At 44.6% G+C, this 23,367-nt stretch overlaps 1 protein-coding gene across 10 annotated transcripts in view; it reads left to right on the forward strand.

Annotated features, from left to right (window-relative positions):
* Positions 1 to 22,691, forward strand: part of STOX2 (storkhead box 2) — a 191,834-nt gene extending 169,143 nt beyond the window's left edge. For 6 of the 10 annotated variants that reach the window (XM_043893393.1, XM_043893392.1, XM_043893396.1 and 3 more), the window contains 3 exons: positions 5,032 to 5,184; positions 10,883 to 13,148; positions 18,325 to 22,691. In XM_043893393.1, coding sequence (XP_043749328.1) covers positions 5,032 to 5,184; positions 10,883 to 13,148; positions 18,325 to 18,520 — 2,615 coding nt within the window. In that variant the 3' untranslated portion in view covers positions 18,521 to 22,691. Of the gene's footprint in view, positions 1 to 208; positions 460 to 2,719; positions 2,742 to 5,031; positions 5,185 to 10,882; positions 13,153 to 13,310; positions 13,360 to 18,324 lie in introns of those variants that run through there. The other 4 variants (XM_043893394.1, XM_043893401.1, XM_043893402.1 and 1 more) reach the window with 4 other exon arrangements.
* Positions 22,692 to 23,367: the final 676 nt, after the last annotated feature.

A 23,367-nucleotide genomic window follows, 5' to 3' on the forward strand; every position in this document is an offset into this window, starting at 1 on the left:
TTGTGTTGATCGATACCTATAATTCCTTCTATTCCTTAAATGCATGTCTTAATCCTCACATAATATATAGTTATTTTTCTGTGGTAACTGCTGTGTTTTGGGGGAGAAATTGACAGGGAGAATCTAAGAAATTGCATGGTCAAGTACATTTGGGCTCTCACTAAGTTTTGTGTTTGTTTTGCAAATTATTCAGCAAAATATATGACTAAAATCATAACCCTTTAAGTACCCTGAGCATTTCCTCAGATTTTGTTGTAAATGGAAATTCATTCATTCATCAGAAATGTCCTGGGTGTCTGGTGTGGGCTCTGCTTTATTCTAGGCACCGTGAGCATGGTGGGAGTGAGGGGTTCACCTTGCCTTCTGCCAGAGAGCTTGTGTTCTAGTGGGTGAGACAGACAGTACACCAGTACACAGAAGCACACATGCACACACTCAGAGGGTGAAGACAGGGACTTGGTAAGACCCTCGTACCAATTCCTGTGTGTGTGTGTGTTGCGGGGGGCGGGGGGGCTTCCACTCTACCAGCAAGTCTGTGACACCAGCTGAGTATCCTACAGTTCACCGCAATTCCAACACCATCTGTCTGAAATAATCAGATCCCATGGGTTCAGGCCTCGGTCCACAGACTGCCCTCACCCCAGCTCACCCCAACCCCGACTTCAGATGCCAGTGGCAAGTCCAGATTGTGGCCTGTGCTTCTGAAAGACCAGGCAGTAGATTGGAGGCGTCCACGACCCCCTCCTTGGGTTCAGTTACTTTGCTGGAGCAGCCTACAGGGAGAAACCTTTCAGTTACTAGAGTAAGCAAGAAGATTGTAAAAGAATGCACTTTGGGAAGAGCCAGATGGGAGAGACGCACAGTGCAGGGTGTAAAGACAGGACACGGAGCTCTGTGCCTCCCCGGGTTCACCGCCCCCCCAGTTGCCACGTGTTTAGCAATCTCAGAAGCTCTCTGAACCCCATCCTTTGGGTTTTCACGGAGGCTTGGTAACATAAGCATGCTTGATTAAGTCATTGGCCACTGGGGATTGATTCAACCTTTAGCGCCTGTCTTCTCCATGGAGGTTGGGGGTGGGGCTGAAAGTTCCAGCTCTCTAAGCACGTGGTTGGGCTTCCAGGTGGTGCTAGTGGTAAAGAACCCGCCTGCCAATGCAAGAGACATAAAGAGACGCGGGTTCGATCCCTGGGTTGGGAAGAGCCCCTGGAGAAGGGAATGGCAACCCACTCCAGTATTCTTGCCTGGAGAATCCCATGGACCGAGGAGACTGGTGGGCTATACTCCATAGGGTTGCAAAGAATCTTGGACACGACTGAAGCGACTTAGCACGCACATACAACCACGTGGTTGGTTCTCCAACAAAGATACCTTGGTCTCTCTCATCACTTAGGAAATTCCACGGGTTTTAGCAGCTCTGTGCCAGACTTAGGGACAAAGACCAAACATGTATTTCTTAATATAAACTGCAGTATCTGGTAACATGAGAGGGAGCATGCTGTGGTTTTAGGATAGTATTAGATCTGGTGCCCTGGGCAGGGCTCCCCAAGGAGGCCCTGTTTAAAAGGAGACCCAGAGAAGGAGAAGCAGCCCGTCTGGAGAGAAGTGCCAGGAGCCCCTGGATGGGGGCTCAACAAAGACAGAGGCTGTGAGTAGGGGGAAGGTTGGTGAGTTCAAAGAACAACAGATGGGGTGAGCCCGTTGCAGGGCAGAGGTAGGGAGGAGCTGGGGGATGCTTGCGGAGGTGGGTGCACAGTCTCGGGCCAGTGTAGACCTGGCAGGAGTCCCCACCTCTTAGGCACAGCAGGCAGGCAGTGGAGAATTTCAGGCAGGGAAGCGGTGTGTTTTAGGTTTTTCTAAGAAGACCTGGCTGCTCTGCAGAGAAGGGAGTGTGTGGTAGGAGGGAGGGCTAGGAAGCATCAAGCTATTGTGATGGACCAGGTGAGGGGGCAGAGAGGCCTGGGGTAGGGGTCACACTGGAGATGGATGGGAGAGAAGAGAAACTCGTGGGCACAGTGGGTATAGGATGGTTGATGGGGCTGGGGGTGGGACCGGAGTGGGGCATGCTTTATCTTAGTGCAGTATAAAAACAAAGATGATGTGGAAGAGTCATTCAGGGCATCCACATTTCATTTGGTTCTCTATCCTGAGTTTAAAGTCATTCCACATATTCAGACTTATCGTGAAACTGAGCTTTTTCAATATAAATGCGTTTCAGAGACACTTAAGGCTCCCTTGCCTCTTACAGTTTGGCTGCAAAGAAATTAACTGAGAAGACTGCTAAACATTTGACCTTTGCTAGTTAAACTAAGTAATTTCTGCTAAAAGCATAAGGACTAGCATGACCTAAACTAGTTGGTTTTGCTAGTGGTTACTCCTTTTTTTACAGAAAGCTCAAGTTCCCTTTTACCTATGCAAAATCAGAAAATAGACCCGCATTTAAAAGAATATATGTAGTATTTTTGGATCTTTAGTCTTCTGTGAAGTCCTTAATTATGATAGGCAAATTCTGGGAGGGGTTAACCTCCCAAGCGATACACCGATACACTTGGAAGGCGCTTTGATCTCCCCACCCTTTGTCAGCTGACCCCATTGTCGTATTCATCTGACTTATCAAATCACCCCATGTGGCCAGCCTAGCAAATCATCAAGAAACCTGCCTCACTGCCCTCATCCTCCTCTGTGGAAGGTGGAAAGAGAGAGAAGAATGCACAGGAGAGATCATTAGAGTATCTACGACTGAGGTATGGGGCCAGGGGTTTAAACATCAGTCACTCCAAACGCCGCCGCCCGCCCCCCACAACTCCACTGCATCTCACCACCACCCGTCATTCATCCCTCACACAGAAGCCTTCAGAATAAGGTTGTGTTTGAATGAAGGGTACAACAGTCTTTTGAAGACTTAAATACAGTCTTCTAGGCAGTGGCAAGCTTGCCCACGGAGATGGTCCCGGCCCACACGATTCTGTCATTTTTGAGTCATTGATATGAACTCAGCTTCACTAGCCAGTGAGTGAAACTCACATTCTGAGTAACAGCCCGAAACTCCATCTCCCAGCTTCTGCCCACCGCTACCCGGCCAGATATTAGCAAGAATCTCTCCGAGGTCTGTCTGTCCGTCTGTGAGCCTTACATGCCACAGGCCCTGGCAGTTCATGGGTTCAGTTCCTGGTTTCTGCTGGTTTTTATCTCCACTGGCCACCTGCGGTTCTGGACCTGGGCACTCCCCCTCTGGTTGTAGGGGAAATGTCTCCCTCTTCTCAGACTGGTCTCTCAAAGAGTGGAGCCACAGCAGAGCTGATTGGAGCCCCGAGGGATGCTGGGGAGAGGGGGGCACTGGGCCAAGCTGGGCTTGGGGACGAGGTGGGGGGGGTGGTCAGGCTTCAGCCTTTGACCCTGGGGTCCCACCACTCCATCTGGTGCACCTGTTAGACTTACCCTCTCACCTGCTGGTTTTCATCCCCAGGCGCTGTTGCCTGGTTTCATCCATCAAACCATCCGGTCCATCAAAGCAGGGTTCACATTCTTTCCCAAAGGCCCTCGAGACTCCTCCCCCCGCCGGTCAAGCTAGAGGTCATGTCTGGACACAGGAGGGGTTCACCCCAGAGGCCCCAGACACCGCCGGGCAGTGGAGGGGGTTTGCTCCTTGGCACAGGGTGGCCTGAGTCCAGTTTTGGCTCGTCAGGGTGATTCATAACAAGGGTGAAATCCTACTTGGAAGCAGAGGAGAGATTATGTAAATCCATGTGAGAAAGGAGCTTCAGAGCTCACAGATACACTGCTGAGAGCCTCACCCCCTTTCTGAACGGCCTTTCTCAAGCGAGACCTTAGAGAACCCCAGGTAGGAACAGGTGGCCCCCAGATGTCAGGAGGGATTTCCCTGCCCCCCACCTCTCCCTCTGTGGGGGGCTCCCCTGCCTGCCCCCAGAAGCCTCTCTGGGGAACGCTGGGGATCCTTTCTCGGAGCACGACTTGAAAACCACACTGTGATGAAAGATTGCAGCAAGGGAGGCAGTTACATGCCCCGAATGTTCCCACCTCCCCGAGAGCCACGTGGGGCCCCTCGCTGCTGGCTCTGCACCCTGCCCCGCCTGCTCTTCCAGATCCAAATGTGTGCGGGAGGCCACAGGCCCTGCTGGATGGTAGGCCCATCCTCCACGTGGCCACCGGCGTGTCTTCCTGAAATTCACATCTGACTCCCTCACTCCTTGAATTCCCTCGTAGGACGAAGCCCTTGGGCACTCAGTTCTTTGCTCATGGTTGCCCCTCCATACCTGTCCCCCTTCTCTGCAGCTCCCCAGAAAATAGTCTTGCACCTTGCAGGCTGCTGGCACCCTCCCACTTCAGCCCCAGATTCAGGCTGCACGACCTCGGGAAAACCTCTCACTTCCTGCTTCTCAGTCCCATCCTCACCTCCAGGGGTGTACGTCACCCTCCCCCTCTGCCCCAGATTATCGTTCAGCCTTCTGCATAGGGAACTTTCTGTCTGTCTGTCTCCTCCACTTAAACAGAAACTCCTTGAGGGCAGAGATGTTGGTGGGAGAGGGCTTATTCACTCTCCCAGGTGCATCTCAAGCCCCCTGAAGATGCTAATGTGCAGAGGGCACCCAGAGTTTGAATGAATGAATCTTCAAGGTACCACAAGTGCCCTTATTGAGATGTGAATGACAGTTATTAAACAAATCAGCTCCAAGTTAAAAAAAAAAACAAAACAGATCATTGGAAAAAAGCTTCCCAGTTGCACGCCTTTCAGTAGTAAGTCTATTCCCACGAGAGCTCAGGTTTTAAAGGCAAGTTTTCTTTGTGGAGGCAGCTGAAGCTTCCTCTGTTCTGTGCAAGTCTTTCCACCTGAGTGCCCGTGGCTGTGGCAGTAACGCATTTCAGGGTTGAGGGTTGATTGTATTCTCGGCACGGAATAGGTGAGAGTCACGGGAGGGGTGTGTGTGGGTGCGGGTGTGAAGGTGTGTGTGTGTATGTGTGTGACAAGTGGCTGGGTCTTAACGAACTGCTTACTTGGAAATTGTCTTTCTACAGGTGATGTATCACCAATCAGTATGTCTCCCATCAGTCAATCTCAGTTTATCCCACTCGGGGAAATCCTTTGCTTGGCCATTTCTGCAATGAACTCAGCCAGAAAACCTGTCACCCAAGAAGCACTGATGGAGCACCTGACCACCTGTTTCCCAGGTAACGGGAAAAGGGTGATGTACTTTTCAAATGGATGCACACCCTGGCCGCCCTGGGGCTTAATTCAGTAGGAAAAAAAGTCTTTGCCAAAACTGACCAGTAACTTTTCTTAGCTCTGCAATTAAAAATCAAGGCATCAGTGTTACTTCAAAAGTAATTTGCCACCTTCGACTGTAATAATTTTTCATTGGCACCGAGGACAAGAAACGAAATCAGAATCTGCAAAGAATTCTGTGAAAACTACCATAGTTCCATTTAACCTTTACAGCTCAACCTTCCTAAAGTACGGGAGCATCTTGATTCATGGCAAGTTTTATTTCCTGCCTGCTTTCCTTCTTTTCTTCCTTTCTTATCTCCCTTCTTTTTTCTTTTCTTCCTTTGATTTTCTGCTTTTCTTTTGGTGTCATTTAAGCTACTTTAGAACGAACAATTTAAAAAGCTTAATACTCTTCAAATTCTATTGAAAAATGCATTTCAATGACAGTTCTACAACTTTGGAGGGATTTAACTATCATATTTATATTTTTGTTTTTTTAAAGCTAAGACTATTTACTTTTTCATAGTTTACTATTTGAGAATATAAAGTTTTGAAGTCTAACTGAATATTATTAAAATATTCAAACTTTTATTTTTAATGCATATGTTATAAGTAGAAAAAGTAGTCTAGATTTTGACCTCTATTCCTGTTTTGGACATTCACATTCTAAATAGCTTTTAGTAAGAAGTCTTCTAGTGAAAATATCTATAGGCTGATATTTAAGCCGTTTTATCATGCTTCTGTATTGCTTGAATTTTTGAAAACAACTTTTATATACCAGTTCGCATTACAGAAATATGGATAGTTTTAAAAAGATCTGAAAAGAATAATTATTGCTCTTCATCTTTCTAAATAGGTCTGCATACTATTATATGTAGGATGAGTAAACAACAAAGTCATACTATATAGCACCAGAAACTATTCAGTCTCCTATGATAAACCATAATGGGAGTGAATATAAAAGAGAATATAAAAAACTATATATATATATATTTTTTTTAACTAAATCACTTTGCCGTAGAGCAGGAATTAATGCAACATTGTAAATCAGCCAGACTTTAATTAAGAATAAGTAAATAGGTCTTCATCCCTCCAGAATGACCAGTTAAATTGGACCAGTACATGTTAAGTTGTTATACATGAATCTTCCTGGGAGGAAAGTGACCTTCAGGGGAATAAAATTAGACCTATTAACACTGCTTATGGACTTGAAGTTGACTTTGGAGTTTGCTGGAGACTGTTGACGTTATCTATACTGTATTCTGTCTCCAATTCATCCCCTTAAATCGCTTCCTACTGAATTCTCCCTCAGCCAGTGCCCGTCACAAACACAAAGAAATCATCCCAAGAAACCCATTAAGTTTTCAGTCTAAAATTCTTACCGTACAGAACGTGAGCATGCGTGCTCTGTTCCAACAGTCATCAGATTTGCAGGATTAAAGCAGTATATGTCTAAATAACCTCCCATTGGCATGCGGTATATTTAAGTAGCTATTTTTGCTTTGGGAGATGGAAAGATATGGACAAGGAGAAAGGTCAGATTCCAGCCCTATTTTAATATAGAGCTTACCTTTGCTCTTTACACCAGCAGAATCTGAACTCATGATGAACTTTGGGACTGGAATCTGGACGTGATGGAATATGCAAACCTTGACAGTCTCCATCACAGCCATCCCTTTACAAGTGAGCCCTACAGATTTCTAGTGGAACCCTGAACTTCATAGATAATTGGAAATATCTGTCATTATACTGGGCTTTAATAGTAACATAAAAATCATAGATACCAGTGACTTTCAGCTAAAGCTTTGAAAACTCCCAGTTAAAGGTATAGAAAACGGATTGGGAATGTTTCTACTTGATTTTTTCCAATTAAACATTATTTGATTGATGTACTTGAAAATCCACATCAAAACTTTAGCTGTAAATTATCTCTGGAAACTCTTCTTATTCCTTCATTTGTGAACAATCAGAAAGCGTGTTCTTCCTGGTGAGTAGACATGATTACATTGTAGTCATGATTCCGTGTAGTTTCCTGAGTTTTCTAAGATCAGCACTTGGAAGGCCTCCAATCAGCAGATTCTATAATACAATGAAATTTTTGTCTTATAGCTATAATAGCTATAGCTATTTTTGTTATAATAGCTGTTTTTATGAATGACCCTTCAGCTTTCCTTTATTGTAATAGCGTAATAAACTTGTCAATCATGAATTCTTCTAAATGAGGCTTACCGTTTTTTGAAAAACTTCTGTTAACAATGTTGGTCAAAAGTACGCTACCATGTAGGACAGAGTCAGTTTCAAATATGAGTTTGTCATCTGGGTGCTGTGGTTCACAGCTCTAGTGGTCGTCATTTGTGAGACTCTAATGTGAATAATGTCTTATCCTGAAAGTTGTATTCTATGTGGCTAATGCCCCCTGAAGTTGTTCAGCAGAACTAAAATAGTTCGTAGGGCTACTCACAGGGCATATAAGCCAAGTTGTTCCGCTTCTGTGCAAGCATTTTCTGTTGTGTGTTGGCTCTCACAAATTGCAAATATATGGCTTGGGTTACAACCCAATTCAGTTGCAACTCATTCTTGTTTTGAACAGAAACTATCATACAGTGTTTTAAAAATTTTTTGTTATTCTATCAGCCTTAATAACCAACATACATTTGCATAAAAATCAGCATACATTTCTCAAGAGGAGAGCCTTAAACAAAAAGGAAACCATGTTGCTCAAAAATTAAATGCTTATGTTAAACAATACATCATTCAGAAGTAGTGTTAACCTTTTCTGCCTTGGTCATGAAGGGTGCCTTCTGAAGCATGCGTGTGTACTAAGTCGCTTTAGTCATCTCCAGCTCTTTGCCACCCCATGAACTGTAGCCCACCAGGCTCCTCTGTCCGTGAGATTCTCCACTGGAATGGGTAGCCACTCCCTTCTCCAGGGGGTCTTCCTGACCCAGAGATGGAACTTGGAACTGTTATGTCTCTGAGTATGTAGGTTCCATCGTACATGGACTCTCTCCCCTTGAGAACTGCAGGCCATTTCTAGTGTTTTTGTATTTTACTTTCATAGTTTTGGAAGGACTGGGGAAGTCTAAACTTCTCAGCTTACCCAGTTATTCTTGGCAGTTACACAGTGTTCTTTGGTGGTAATCGGAGTTTCCATGGGTCCTGACCCAAAGTTGAGACTACTGATAGCTAATATTTGTGAGCACTCCCTATGTCAGGCACTATTCTACATACATTAAACTCATTTAAACTCACAGCCTCCCTCTGAAGATAGGTACTGTTGCTGTCCTGCTTGCCTGGTGGCTCAGACAGCAAAGAATCTGCCTGCAGTGCGGGAGACCTGGGTTCTATTCCTGGGTCAGGAAGATCCCTGGAGAAGGGAAAGGCTACCCACTCCAGTATTCTTGCCTGGAGAATCCCATGGACAGAGGAGCCTGGTGGGCTGTCGTGCATGGGGTTGCAAAGAGTTGGACGTGACTGAGCAACTAGGCACGCACAGACTATTGTTGTCCACATTTTGATGACAGTAAGTCAAGGGTCAGAGTGGTTAAGCAAGCCGCCTCAGCTGTAGCAGTTCTCTAGAGCAGTCTTAACAAAGTACAGACATCTGTTGTCTTACAATTCTGGATGCTACAATTCCAAGATCAACATATCGGCAGGGTTGGTTGGTGTCTTCTGAGGGCTGTGAGAGAAGAATCTGTCCCAGCCTCAAACTGGGACTAGTAGTTATCTGCCTTCTACCAGTTCCTCTCATTGTGATATCTCTGTGTCCACATTTCCCCTTTGTAGAAGGACACCAGACATAGTGCGCCGGGGCTCACTCTAACAACCTCATTTTAACTTGGATATCTCTATAAAGACCCCATGTCCAAATAATGTAACATTCTAGGATACTGGGGATTAGGACTTAGGGATTAGGACTTAGATATGAATATGGCGGGCAGGAGGACTCACAGTTAATTCAGCCAGTAACATCAGCTACCAGTGGCGAAGCTGGAGTTTGGATCCTTGCAGTCTGACCCAAGAGCGCTAGCTTTCAGTCTCCCCTGAAATTGCCATTTTTGTGGGTCAGACACAGTTGAATATTGCCAGGATGATTCCACCTGACCTATTTCCAAATGATATCATTCAGGTCAGTCTTAGAAATATGATCACCCTTGATTTGTCTGGCACTGAGGAAGGGAGAACATTAAAGAAATTAAGTAAACATGCTACAGGCTGGAGAATTTATACTCTCTTAAGAACGTATATTCTTAATTGTCTCTTAAGGTAGTCAGCACTTAAATGTGCACACAAAACTCTGAAAACAGTCACTGTTCAAAAGAGTATCTGTGATTTTCTTCTGGAAAATCTCACTGTTCAAAAGAGTATCTGTGATTTTCTTCTGGAAAATCTTTTCTAACGAATACAGCAGTTTGAGACTCAGTGGTCAGATGGATGTAAGAGCCTCTAAGCTTTCACTGGTGTGTTTATGAGAGCTCTCTGGCTATGAATTTGAAAAATTCATTTTGTTGCCACCTTCCTTTTGCTGGCTTATGACAAGAAGGAGGAAGGTCTCACCTAAATATCACCAGTGCTGTAATCACATTCAAATTTGAAGATGATGATTTCAAAATTGGAGAGTACATCCTAAACAATGGTCAAGTCTAGTTGCCCTTTTATATAATTTATAAAATTAAGTTTATTAAATAAGCTTAATCTTGGAATGAGAGTATGGAGCAGCTTCAAGTGTATGTGGTAGCCTCTACATATTTTAGATTTCTTTTTAATACCAAGATGGCACTCTTAACCCTGATTTCCTGGTTGCTTTTATTCAAAGTCTTTTCTGTAAACTTATACTGAAAATGTTTTTTTCTTCATTTAAGGATATTCTGTCTTTGGGACATCCCTGGCAGTCCAGTAGTTAGGACTCTGCACGTCCACTGCAGGGGGTCTTGGGTTCGATCCCCAGTAGGCGAACTAAAATCCCTCATGCCATGCAGAGCAGCCAAAAAAAAAATTCTGTCTTGAACAGTTCAGTTCAGTAAAGGTTTATAACAACAGTAGCCACCTAACTCCATCTAGCATCCATTTCTCTCTTCCCAGCTTTTGTCTTTTCCTGTTCTGTTGGTAGTACAATTCCCTAAGAATTATCAGAGAAAACCAGGATTCATGTTAAACTTGATGAACACCTTTGAATCCTATTTAGTTGCTGTATGATGATACTTAGAAGCTGGACAAAATTAACAGGATTCTGTCTTAGTCCATGTGGACTGCTATAACAAAATACCATGGACTGGGCAGCTGAAACAACAGACATTTATGTCTCACAATTCTGGGACTGGAAAATCCAAGATAAAAGGCACCTGCAGATTTGGTGTCTGGTGAGAGCCTCCATCCTGATTTGCAGATAGCCATACCCTCACATCACGGGGAGAGAGCTCTAGTTTCTTCCTGTCCTTATAAAGGCACATCATGGAGGCTGCAAGTTTATTACCTCATCTGAACCTAATCACCTCCCCCAAACTCCCACCTCTTAGTAGCATCGCCCTGGGGATTAGGGCTTGAACATGGGGATCAGTTTGGGGGGGGGGGCACCATTCAGTCCATAAGCAGACTCAAAACACTCCAGAATCAACCGCACCCCGCTCCTTCCATTCTCATGAGTGTGTGCTTTGGTTTCAGGTGTTCCCACCCCAAGCCAAGAAATTCTCCGGCACACGCTGAACACGCTGGTCCGGGAGAGGAAGATCTACCCGACTCCTGATGGCTACTTCATCGTCACCCCACAGACTTATTTCATAACTCCTTCCCTCATAAGAACTAACAGTAAATGGTACCATCTGGACGAGAGGATACCTGACCGGTCTCAGTGTACCTCTCCCCAGCCGGGGACCCTCACGCCCTCTGCCTCAGGCTGCGTCAGGGAAAGAACGTTGCCCAGGAACCACTGCGACTCCTGCCACTGCTGCAGGGAAGACGTGCATGGCATGCACGCGGCCACCCTGCAGAGGAAGCCCGCCAAGGACTGCAAAGACCCTTACTGCCCTCCTTCCTTCTGCCAGGTGCCAGCCACTGAAAAGAGCAAAAGTACTGTCAACTTCTCCTACAAAACGGAAACCCTGTCCAAACCGAAGGACGGCGAAAAGCAGTCCAAGAAATTCGGGCTCAAGTTATTCCGGCTCAGCTTTAAGAAGGACAAGACCAAGCAGCTAGCCAACTTCTCCGCCCAGTTTCCTCCTGAAGAGTGGCCCCTGCGAGACGAGGACACGCCGACCACCATCCCTCGGGAGGTGGAGATGGAGATCATCAGGCGTATTAACCCGGACTTGACCGTGGAAAACGTCATGCGGCACACTGCGCTGATGAAGAAACTTGAAGAAGAGAAGGCGCACCGGAGTAAAGCTGGGTCCTCCGCCCATCACAGTGGAAGAAGTAAAAAGAGCCGGACTCACCGCAAGTCCCACGGAAAGTCTCGGTCGCACAGCAAGACGCGAGTGTCCAAGGGAGACCCATCCGATGGTTCCCATCTGGATATCCCGGGTGACAGGGAGTATGATTTTTGTGACCCTCTTACCAGGGCCCCCCGGGAGGGCTGCTTCATCATTGAACACAAAGGGGATAACTTCATCATGCATAGCAACCCGAACGTGATCGAGTCTCATTTCCCCATGACCCCGGAATGGGACGTGTCTGGGGAACTGGCCAAAAGGAGGACTGAGATGCCTTTTCCTGAACCTTCCAGGGGAAGCTCCCACTCAAAAGTGCACCGAAGCCACAGCCATACCCAGGACCGAAGGTCCAGGAACGAGAGATCCAACAAGGCCAAGGAGAGGTCCAGATCGATGGATAACTCCAAAGGCCCTCTGGGTGCTTCTTCTCTGGGGACGCCTGAAGACCTGGCCGAAGGCTGTAGCCAAGATGACCAGACCCCCAGCCAATCCTACATTGACGACAGTACTTTAAGGCCTGCACAGACTGTCGGTCATCAAAGGGCTCACATTTCCTCCGCAAGCTATAAAGAGGTGTGTATTCCAGAAATAGTCAGTGGCAGCAAGGAACCGCCCAGCGCTTGTAGCCTCTTGGAGCCAGGCAAAGCGCCCGAGAGTTTGCCATCCTTTGGTGAACTCAACTCTTGTCCAACAAAGACGGCTGCAGATGACTATTTCCAGTGCAACACCTCCAGCGAAACGGTGCTCACGGCGCCGTCACCTCTGGGAAAGAACAAAGAGGACCATGACACTCTGACCCTGGCGGAAGGAGTGAAAAAGCTGCCGCTGTCGGACAGGCAGGCCCCTCATTCCTCCAGGGAGCCTGCGGGGCACAAGGAGGAGTCGCCAAAGGGGTCGGGCGGGGGCCCAGTCACTCCAGGCGCCGTAGTCGAAGGTCTTGCCAACGGACGCCTCATCCAGCATCACGGCGCCGAGCCCAGCACCCTGGACAAGAGGAAAGAGATATTCAGCAAAGACACACTGTTCAAACCTCTTCACAGCACCTTGTCTGTAAACAGCTATCACAAATCAACCCTGTCCCTCCTCAAATCGCACCCGAAGACCCCTGCCGACACACTGCCAGGCCGATGCGAGAAACCCGAGCCGTCCCTGGGGACCTCAGCCGCCCCCACCCTGCCGGCTTCCCAGCGTCAGCCGGAGTCCGTGGGGAACCAGGAGGCCTCTTTCGACTATTACAACGTGTCTGATGACGATGAGTCTGAGGAAGGGGCCAACAAGAACGCGGAGGAGGAGAAAAACAGAGACGATGTAGGGACCATGCAGTGGCTCCTGGAGAGGGAGAAGGAAAGAGACTTGCAGAGGAAATTTGAGAAGAACCTCACCCTGCTCGCCCCAAAGGAAGCCGATAGCAGCAGCAACCAGAGGGCCACCCACTCGGCACGTCTAGACAGCATGGACAGCAGCAGCATCACGGTGGATAGTGGATTCAACTCCCCACGGTAGGGAGAGGCGTCTGTGTGCACACGCATACATCCACCGGGGCCTGGGGCTTTATGCAGATTAACTCAAAGAGTTTCTAATTTCAGTCTCAGTTCTGTGAAAGAAAGTGAAGAGTTGTGTGAGTTGTGTTGTTAACAGCCTGTTTCTGACTTCTTTTTCAGGAATTGAAACAAATGTTTCTGCAGCTGTAGAGATCACCAATCTGGACTGGTGGGTTGGCTCCTTCCCGTCCAATCTAAGACCAACATTTCCCAAGTATTTCGATGTTGATATTGCCACCACGCTGATAAAGGAAGGGTTGTTGGTTTTTTTTTTTTCTTTAAGTCCTTCAAAAAATAGTCGCTTTTTGAGTAAAATGAGTAGTCAGTGTGAGGGTGGGAGGTAGGAGTTGGGAATAACTTGATTGACTCAGAGATAGGGAATCCATCTAGTGAGAATATAATAGCTCATCTCACAACCTCTGCAGCGGATCTAGAAGCTTGTTATCATCTCAACCCTGACTTTCTGTGCAGCCTGCACCTCTTGCTGTCATACACCTTCCTCTCACCACTCAAAAGTCTGCAGGCACGTGGAACTGGTCCTGTCCCAGGAAGACTGGGGGCCTGTGCTCCGTTAGACCGAAGTGCATGCCGGCACTTTCTTTTCTCCTCCTGCAGGATGGGCACTGTGTAGGCATGCCGATCGTGGTGCCTTCTTTTTGGGAGGTGCTGGTAATTCAGCAGAGGGCTAACCGCTGAGTATGTAGTGCCCAGTGGCCACAGCCAGGGCACTGAAGTGGTTCAGGGGGTTAGGAAGCAAAAGGGAGTCTATGCCACTTTCCTTTTTTTCTCCTTAATTCTTCCTTCTCTTCCACGAGCGACTTGGGACCTGACTCTCCTTCTGAATTCTACTCCAGATTGGTGACTCTGAGATGCAGAAATACTGTTGAGAGATTGACATCTCCCATTAGTTGTGATTCCCAACTTTTTATAGTATTTTGTATTTGAACGAGTCCAAGATACGAATATGTATTTCTTATATTTATTTTAATTATTAAGAATTAAAATTAGTTGCATTGTAATCCTTTGACTCTGTCTCTGGATAATTTGGAGACAGAGCATCCCAAAACCAGAACTGGGAATCATTCACCTGTATTGTCCCGTATCAGACCTTGGTTATTTCTTAAAGGGCTAGTTCTTTATTACCATTATTATTATTGTCAAGTAACATTTCTTTTCCAAGTTAACACGTGTGGAAGTCTGATATCTAAACAAACCACAGAGATGGCACCCTGGTTAACGTGGAAGCCAGGAGCTCCATGTCTGCTCTGCCTACCCTCGGGGACCTTAAAACCTGAGGGGGCCATGACACTCAGTCTGCAGACTACTGGCCTGTTAAATGACTTTGCTAAGAAATAATTTTTGCTAAATGTTTTGTTATCCCAAATGAAATCTTAATTTATATACCAGTTGTTTTATATATTCTTTTCTCTCTGCTCCCCTCTTCTACTTTCATTTTTCCTCTTGATTTCCTAGTAGGGGATAGCCGATAAGCATAACTAAAAGTCTGCCATTGGTGGTAGACGTTCACTACCATTGCTTATGGAAGGTGTGGGTTATTGGCCTGGACCTCCTGCTCTGCTGTTTCTTATTCTATGGGCTCTCCCTGCTCGATGCCTCTCCACACCAGTTTCCAGCTCTTCACGGGGCACTCTTGGCCGCTAGACCTCCACGGAGGGAAAACCACAGTGCTCCAGAGATAGTTGCAAGGGGGACATTGAGAGTTGAGTGGGTTCTGACTCAAAACCTGACCACTGCATAATATTGAGAGTTTTTTTGTATGGGGGCAGGTTAACAGAAATGTTCATGTAATTGTTGAACCAGTCTCTCCACAGAATATATTTTATTATCTCTAAATTAGGAGTACAGATTATGGAATTGATGAATGGGATCATTTCTTGAACAAAGCTTATTTGCATTGCTTTAATAGTGTACTCAGGGTCAAATGTGCTGTCCTGATAGGTTATCCTAAGGAGACAGTCTTCAGTCAGGAGCTATCTGCCCTCTGTTACTAGGTAGAATTTTCTTTATGGGAATATGGAGATCACCCATAAATGTCATGCAGTTAGAGAATCTACAGAACAATTCCTGATCACACCCCTTTTGATTTTCATATCCTTTGGTTAGAACCTGGGTGACAAACTTATTTTTGATATTAACTTTTAAATTATATTTCCCCTCTACTTCGATAAATCTACTCAGTTACCTTTCCGATGCGTGAGGATTGTCTGTGAAGGAGAATATTTGAGTTACAGGAAGTTTTACTCTCCAGCGTAAGGAGTCTTTGAGCCAAATAGCACTGTCATGCTGACAAGGCTCCACCGTTACAGATACGGGAATCTGCAGGGGGCCATTTATTCAGCTCTTTCAGGGAACGAGCTCAGTGAGCAACAGAGGTCCAACCTGCACCACCAGCCCACTCCCCCTTGCAAAAAAGAGGCGATCTCCACACTGTCGAGTCTTCAGTGCTGACTCAGAAGTCGTGTTCGGCCACATTTCCAAAATTCTTTAGTCCCCTTTAGTCAGGAAGATCCCCTGGAGAAGGGAATGGCAGCCCACTCCAGTATTCTCGCCTGGGAAATCTCACGGACAGGGGATCCTGCCGGGCTACAGCCCGTGGGGTCGCAAAGAGTCGGACAAGACTGAGCAACTAACACTTTCACTTCAAAGTGCGTTGAGAGAAGGAAACTAGGTAGAAATTTAAACTCTGCCGTGAGATCGAATATTGCAAATGAAGAATCCTGTCATGCAAAGCCTGCTGTTCCAGAGTTGAGGCTGAAAACCTGTTGATAAACACAATATGAGAATCAGAGGGCTCCAGGCCGCCCAGCACGTGTCTGATGTGTCCTGTGCTGTCCAAGTGCGGGCCCAAGGGGAGCGCGTGCAGGACACGGAACAGCGGGACCTCTTGGTTCAGTTCTGCTGCCTATAAAATTCTGAGATTTTATTTTTAAGGTTGCACTCCATTAGCTCTCTTTTTAAAAAAATGTGACATTTTAAATGTGAGGACTGTTGTTACTGCTCACCCTCCATCTCCATGAGTTGTCTCATCATCATATCCACAGCCTTCCATTTGACTGTCAAACACTGTACTCAGTGTCGCAGTAGTAATGAGATATAGCCTTTGGAGACACTGGAATGCCCCATTGTGTTTATCACTATTAACATGTTGGCCGTGGTCAAAGGTAGTCCGAGGAATCTTAGAGCACATGTAGCTCCCACCTTAGGCCATCTGTTGCAATGATGTGTGTTGACGGTACCTGACATGCAGTACTGACTTGATAAGTTAACTTCCCACCTCAAAAACTGGTTTAGAAGTGGATTCCTGGGACCTCAAAATGCAGTTTCCCATAGGGGGGGAAAAAGTCACTAGTAATACATAGATTCCCAAGCCTCCCCACGGAGACTGATTTTTTTTCATGAGATGCCAGACGTACAACAGAAATAACTCCCTGCATTTGTCTAGCTTTTGCGTGTACAGATCTTTCCTGGTTGCTTATTTCTTCTTCTGAGTCACTCACTGAGTAGGTACAGCACGTAACTCACCCTGCTCTAAAGATGAGGAAGCCAAATGCCCTAAAAAGTTACTACTGTGATTACAAATGAAACCGAAGGAGCGTGTCACGACCTCTCTGGGGTTCTGCATGTTTATTGTCCTTTTTCCTCCCTCCACCTGACTCTCAGTTGTAGTCCTGGAAAAACACTGATGGATTTTCTTAGAGGAGGTGTAAGGCAGGTAAGTAGGTAAGTCTAGAGTTTTCCATCACTTTAGTGATGATATTTTGGAGTATTCCTTAGATATGCCCAGATTGACCATAAGCATCATGAAAGAACTTGATTTACTTCTATGAAGATATGAACCCTCTGGAGGTACCCTCTGCAGTCAGGAAGAGGCATCCAGTTGTCTTTTTGGTAGTCGGTGAACAGACTCCCTTTTAAACAACTAACTCTTGGCTTTTTGTTGAGAAGCAAGCTTAAGGCCACAAAGGGTCAGGATGAAATGCCCTGTCAGGCATGGCTGCCAAGGTATAATGCTCAGACAGACTCGCTGTGAGTATTGGGTGAGGATGAAAGCCAGGTGGTGAGGACGTCCACTGGGTCGTTTGACTTTAAATCAGTGATGGGGACCAACATGTAAGAATATTTCATAAACCTTGAATCTATCCAGTAGGGTGGATGTTTTGAGCATCATCATGCTTCCTTCTACCTCTTTGTGAGCTGGTAAGTTTTGTATCACCATTTTGAGGACCTGGAACACAAAAACTCACTCAGTTCCCATCAGTCAGGCCAAGTCATCTTATTTCTGTCACCGTCCTACACATTTGACATGTTAAATGTTATACACCTCTTGGGACAATAAAATAGATTTAAGTATTTCTAAATTAGAAAAAAGAGAAATCGAAATACTAAAAGCTTTTAAATCACCTCTAAAGATTCCTTTAAAAAATTAACTATTTCTACCAAAGTGGAAGAAGGGAGGAAATAAATGTAAATAGAGAAAACCTTAGATTCCTTATCTGGAAATAGAATATACATAAACTAAAGTGTTATGTATTTGAAACAGAGTATGATGTCATTATGTATTTGAAACAGAGGTATGACGTCTTTAAAAAAGAATGTTATTCCCATCACTGCTGCAAATTGGCTAGTGTCCTACTTGAAGTTCACCTCCAGAGTCAAAAATCTACTAAGCAAGAATGAAAACAGAATCATTAGGATAAAAGTATGCAGTTGATTCAGGAGCAATTCTCTCCATGAATTTTGAGCCTGAAATGAAATCATTACCTATGTATAATTTACTAAGACTAGTCTTTTTAAAAAAGGAACATGAGAGCCATCTATCACATCAGATTTTGAAGGCGTTTCCTTGAATATGAAAGTCTAGGGAAGACATATATTTAGCTGTATGAAAACCCTTTACTCAGCATGCTGCTGAATGATAACATGTCTTGTGAAAAGCTTCTGGAGTCCAAGTTGCTGGAGCATATGTGAATAATCAGTATGAGATGCTATATACATGACATGATAAACCGCCAGAGGAAATCCATTAACTCCATCATTTGCTCTTCCTCTAGGGCTCAATATATAATTATTTATGTTAAAAACCAAACCAAACAAAACCTTTTTACTCTTGTAGCACTCGGGAGAGCCTGGCTTCCAACACATCAAGCATTGTTGAAAGTAACCGTCGTCAGAACCCTACCTGGAGCCCGGCCCACGGTGGAGCTGGCCCGGCCTTCAGTTTCCGAGCAAGTACGGACCCCCCCACCAACGAAGCTGAGAAATTACAGAAACCTTCCAACTGCTTGCAAGCTTCTGTTACTAGTGTGTGATAGTCATCCTGCCTCCGATCTCCCGTCTCATTCGATACAGCCAAGTTTACGACACTGTGGCTGGTGTTTACATCTTTGGAAAGACAAGCATCTCAATGGCAGTTTTTGTGTTGACTTAAACTGTGCTGCTAAGTAGGCTAGGGCAAAAAACAACAACCGAAAAAATCTTTATTTCAGAGTATTGCTTTTCACATTTATGGCTCTGTAGCAACAAGAATAGCAGTAGGGTGATATGTACACTTTTGCTTCACTAATTGTAACTGAGCACACATATGGAAGTCTAGACACTGTAAGTGTAATATGCATTTTCGATGTCTTGCAGTTGCCAAGTCCATTCTAAAATGCCACAGATGCGTGTTGCTCCCAGTCTGTGACCAGATGGTGCCACAGAACTGATCCTTGACACTTCCAAAAGAAAAAAAAAAAAAGATAACTAAGCCACCACAAAATGTCAAATGCAAGGGTCTACCTTGAGGGAAATTGATGCCAAAATGACTAAAAGGGACCCCAGCCCTTTGTGTGTGAATCATTGAGGCCCCAGTCATTTTGCACTGTGAGTTTTTTTGACACGATTTTGTATAGGAGCCCACGGAAGTGTGTCAGAAGGGGTCGTGATCCAAATACTGGGAGTGTTTGTTTTCGGGATTTTGTTTTTTAAGTGTCACAGATGCTTGTCTGATATGTTTAACCTTCCATCATCACAAACAGGAATATAGGCCTTTGATTCTGAAATGGACAAAGGAAGGGTCCCCCAGCCTGGCTGGGGCACAGCGCTGAGCAATGGGAGAGGTAATGCGGACTTTTAAAAAGGTGTTCATCAGATAGTGAAGGAAGAGCATTTCTTCCTTGTGAGACTTAAGGGTGATGCTACCTTACTATCAGAGATAAATGGTAATTAGTTTGTTTAAAAGCAAAATGTTCTTTGTGATACAAATGAAGACTATGGCCTGGGGACGTTATTCTTTCTAATGGAAGGACATAAATCTATTTTATGTAGTTTTAAATAGAATGCCTAAATTAGGCTGTGGGAGATAATTTTTAGTGGTTATAGGAAAGAGCAAATTTAGGGAGAGTTGAACTTCAGGCCTTTTATTCCTGGGAAGATATCTATAGAGAAAACTTTAAAATACTTTTTCATTAGAAATATACATGTGCCCATGTAATTAACAACAGAATGTGATCATTCTGCAAGTGTGGTGGAACCCTAACTGTACACCCCCTAAATTTATCAGAATAACAATTATGCACACATGAACTATGCCAGAGTAATGTTTACAGATACTTTGTAACCAATTTCAGGAGGCATTTTTAGGTGGATGTATAGTATAGTTTTTAGCCCAACTTATTTCAGGATGGTTTGTTAATTACATTTTGCTTTGGTTTACAGTGTCATGATGACTACAGAGAAGGTTCTCAGCAACAAAGGGATTACAAATAATCAAGATTCAGTTCTCTAGGGAAGAGATGTCTCAAAAGTTCCCATGTCTCATCTTAGGAGAACCATGGAATAAATCTGTAGATAATGGAAATTTATTCACAAAAGGATTTCATTTGATACCAGTAAATGGTCTGACCAAAAGTTTTATTTAGCTGAGTGGCATGTGATGTTTGGAGCCATATACCACAAAATAAATACCCCAAAATAAATCTAAAATATTTTCACCTCGGATTTCAGGAATTGGCATAAATTGGCGAAACACTCCTGCTTCAGTATTAGGTTGAGTCACTAGCCATCTGTTTAAAGAGTAGAGTCTTTAAATAGACACAGTTGGGCTGTTTCTTGAAACATTTAGAGACTCTCTCATGCTTTTTCAGATAGCTGGAAGTTTCATTGAGTCCAACTGGACTCGTCAAGTTTAGTATAGTTTCCTTTCTTTGTGCTTATAGTGAAACGTGAGCACGTTTCTTGGCAAACTCCCACACCTTTAAAATGCTTCTGTCGTTGGCTTTCAATCTCCTGCTTAATTTCCTCCAAGGCATGCCTTGATTGCTCAGAAATGCACTCTTGTCTCACTGCTTAAATTTGTCCAGAAGGAATGATGACGTATCCAATAGACTATACACAGAGTCTGTGTCCTTGGGGAGTTGTATACCACACAGTTACTAAATTCTTCTGTCTAAATTCTCTTTTTCTCACCCCTAAACCTACCCTCCAGCGTGAATCATACAATCAGTTCATAAATAATAGAACCATTGAAACAATACATCAGCCTCTAGTTGATCCTCCTAAAGTAGCCATTAGAATAATCAAATACTGTGTGAACAGGAAAGAAAAGCATTACCTTTAAAGAGAAGCTTTAAAATATGAATTTATCAATATTTCACAAGAAATAGGTTTACAGAAGACATTTGAATAAAATGTGTACACTCTTTGCCCGATGCTATGGGGTACATGATTTAGGGAAGAAAAAAACAAACAAACTCCCTTAGACCAGCAGCCATTAGCATAGAAACGATGGACTTCAAGGAGGATATGGTGTGAGCAGACGTTCCATGCAGATACATGCCCGTCTGAATCGAATTGGGATGCCTGAATGAATGGGGGAGAAGAGGGAGCTGGAAGCACGTCACGAGTGTGACCCCAGATGGTCTGCGGTGATGTTCTCAGTAACCCGCTCCAAGCTTTGCCAGCTTCCTTTTCCTCTGGTGAAACGATCGCTTTGTGGCCACGGCTGCTTACCTAGACTTCACTTAGAGTTTATCAACTAAAAGGTTTACAAAACTGAATCTGGTTGAATCTCTGTGTAGTGAGTGTTCAACTTTAAAGGGTCAACCCATCTGTCGGCATTTTGCACACTTATGTATTATTATGATACAGCATATTACTTTATGGTAATTTTTATTTTTACATATAACTACCTCCATAAATTTGATGAAGCGGCCGCAGTGCGTTCAAGTGTATTGTTCGGAAAAGCAAAGTTGACAACGTTCTTAACCATTAGGCCATGGCATTCTCTGTGTGTGTCAGTGGTTGCCTATGTGGACTCGTGACTGTCTCATTGCCATGGTTTTTCTTTGATGGCATTATCTCACTCTCAGCTGTAAACCCCGTCTCTCTTCTTTCCCACAGAAAGCACTTGATTTTGTTATGAATGAAAAGTTTAAATTTCTTGTCTCCCCCGCCCCTGCCCCCACCTCATTCCTGCTAAGAGCTCTCTCTGGCCAAGAGCCAGTTGGTAAACATAATTTAGCAAGCTATTTACTCCTATGAAAATCTGATTTGAATTCTAGGTTTTCGGTCATAAGACACACCAGAAATTTGGACTGTCGACTTTGAAGCACTTTGGGCCTCTCTGCCTTCACTTGCATGCTACCGTGTCGAGCCCAGACTTCATTGGAATTAAAAGAGCTGTGCTTTGTTATCCACAACTTCCGTTCCATAATTTGTATTTCATTTTATATATTTTGCACATCTCAGGGGACCTTCATAAGCATGTGAAGGGGGGGGGGGGTGCCATCAAATAGAGAAAACGGGAAAAGCTGAAAGAGGACTCGCTGGTGAAAGTAATAAATGACTGCTTCTCTGATGTTGTGACGTTCAAGTTCAGGAAGCATCCAGTGAAAGTTAATCTGGAATCACAACTATCTGAACACCAGCTGTTCCTCAGTCTCCCTTTTTCATAATCCAACCAGCATTTCTAAAATGTAAGTTTAAATTATATTGCAGTCACTATGAGGAGGGGAAAAAAAAAAGAAACCTGTTCAGCAGCAATGAAAGCATGTTTGTTTTTTAGGTTGGCACAGCTTTGTAAAATTCTACCCAGGACAAACCACTTATCACCACAAAGTGTACTTGAAAATAAAGTTTTTAACTTAAATGATAGGCGTATTGCTCACCATACAGTAGTGATCTTGATTTGAAAAGCCTCACAATTTATAACATGGGCAGTGTTTGGAGCTTGATTAAAAACCAACAACCTGTGAGCACTTCGCACATTCATTTGGGGATCTCAAAGTGCTTCCAAAGCATTCGGATTCACAGTTCACAACGCAGGTCCTATCTGTAATACGCGTACTTGAACAAACAGGAGTGACATAAGATTACCCAGAAACACAGTGGCAGCTATCAGTGATCTATTTTCTATCTGTTTGATAGACCATCATGAGAAATCACGAAATACAATGCTATTTTTCTGATGTGTGCTAATAAAGTCAAAGAAAACAAATACAACTTGACACCTTTGTCCATTTTCATTCAAAAAGTTCAGGGTGTTGGGAATTTGACAAAAAACAAAAAAAGCCGCCCAGATGCCCTTGGGGTCCGAAGTAGATCTGGATTGCACAAGATTGTTTACAGTTTCCTATTGGGCTTCTCTAAATCCCGTGCTAAAATACCATCTTTCAGGAACATGACTGCCCCTGGTAGTGGGAGGTGCTGACACACAAACTTTCACTAAAAAAAAAACTTTTATCGAGTCCTCTCCACAGTGCGTCTCAGCACAACTGAAATTCAGTATACTGAGCCCTAATCCGAAGAATCCGGAGTTGCCAGGGAAGCTGATCTAGTTCCAAGTGGGTTTTTTTTGTTTTTTTTTTAATCTCAAATTAGGAGATAAAAGATCCTGGTCGAGGACCTTCTCCGTTTATCACAGGCCAGTCACAGAACCAGCTCGCAGTGCGCCGTTGGGCGACAGTGGTCCCCGCAGAAGTGATCCTTTCCTTCCCTGCTCCGACTCTCCACCACCCACCCCAGGTCTCTTATCACCCCACCATCCTCAAATTTCTGCACACACTGAGGGCTTGAGGAAGCTAGGACACAGGAAAAATGGAGGCAAGAGCCATGGAAGACATTGCTTTGCTCTGGGTTAGTAAAATACGGACAGGAAAGAGATTATCATCAGTCTGAT

The sequence above is a fragment of the Cervus elaphus genome, chromosome 32 (genome assembly GCF_910594005.1).
Source record: "Cervus elaphus chromosome 32, mCerEla1.1, whole genome shotgun sequence".
NCBI classification, from domain to species: domain Eukaryota; kingdom Metazoa; phylum Chordata; class Mammalia; order Artiodactyla; family Cervidae; genus Cervus; species Cervus elaphus.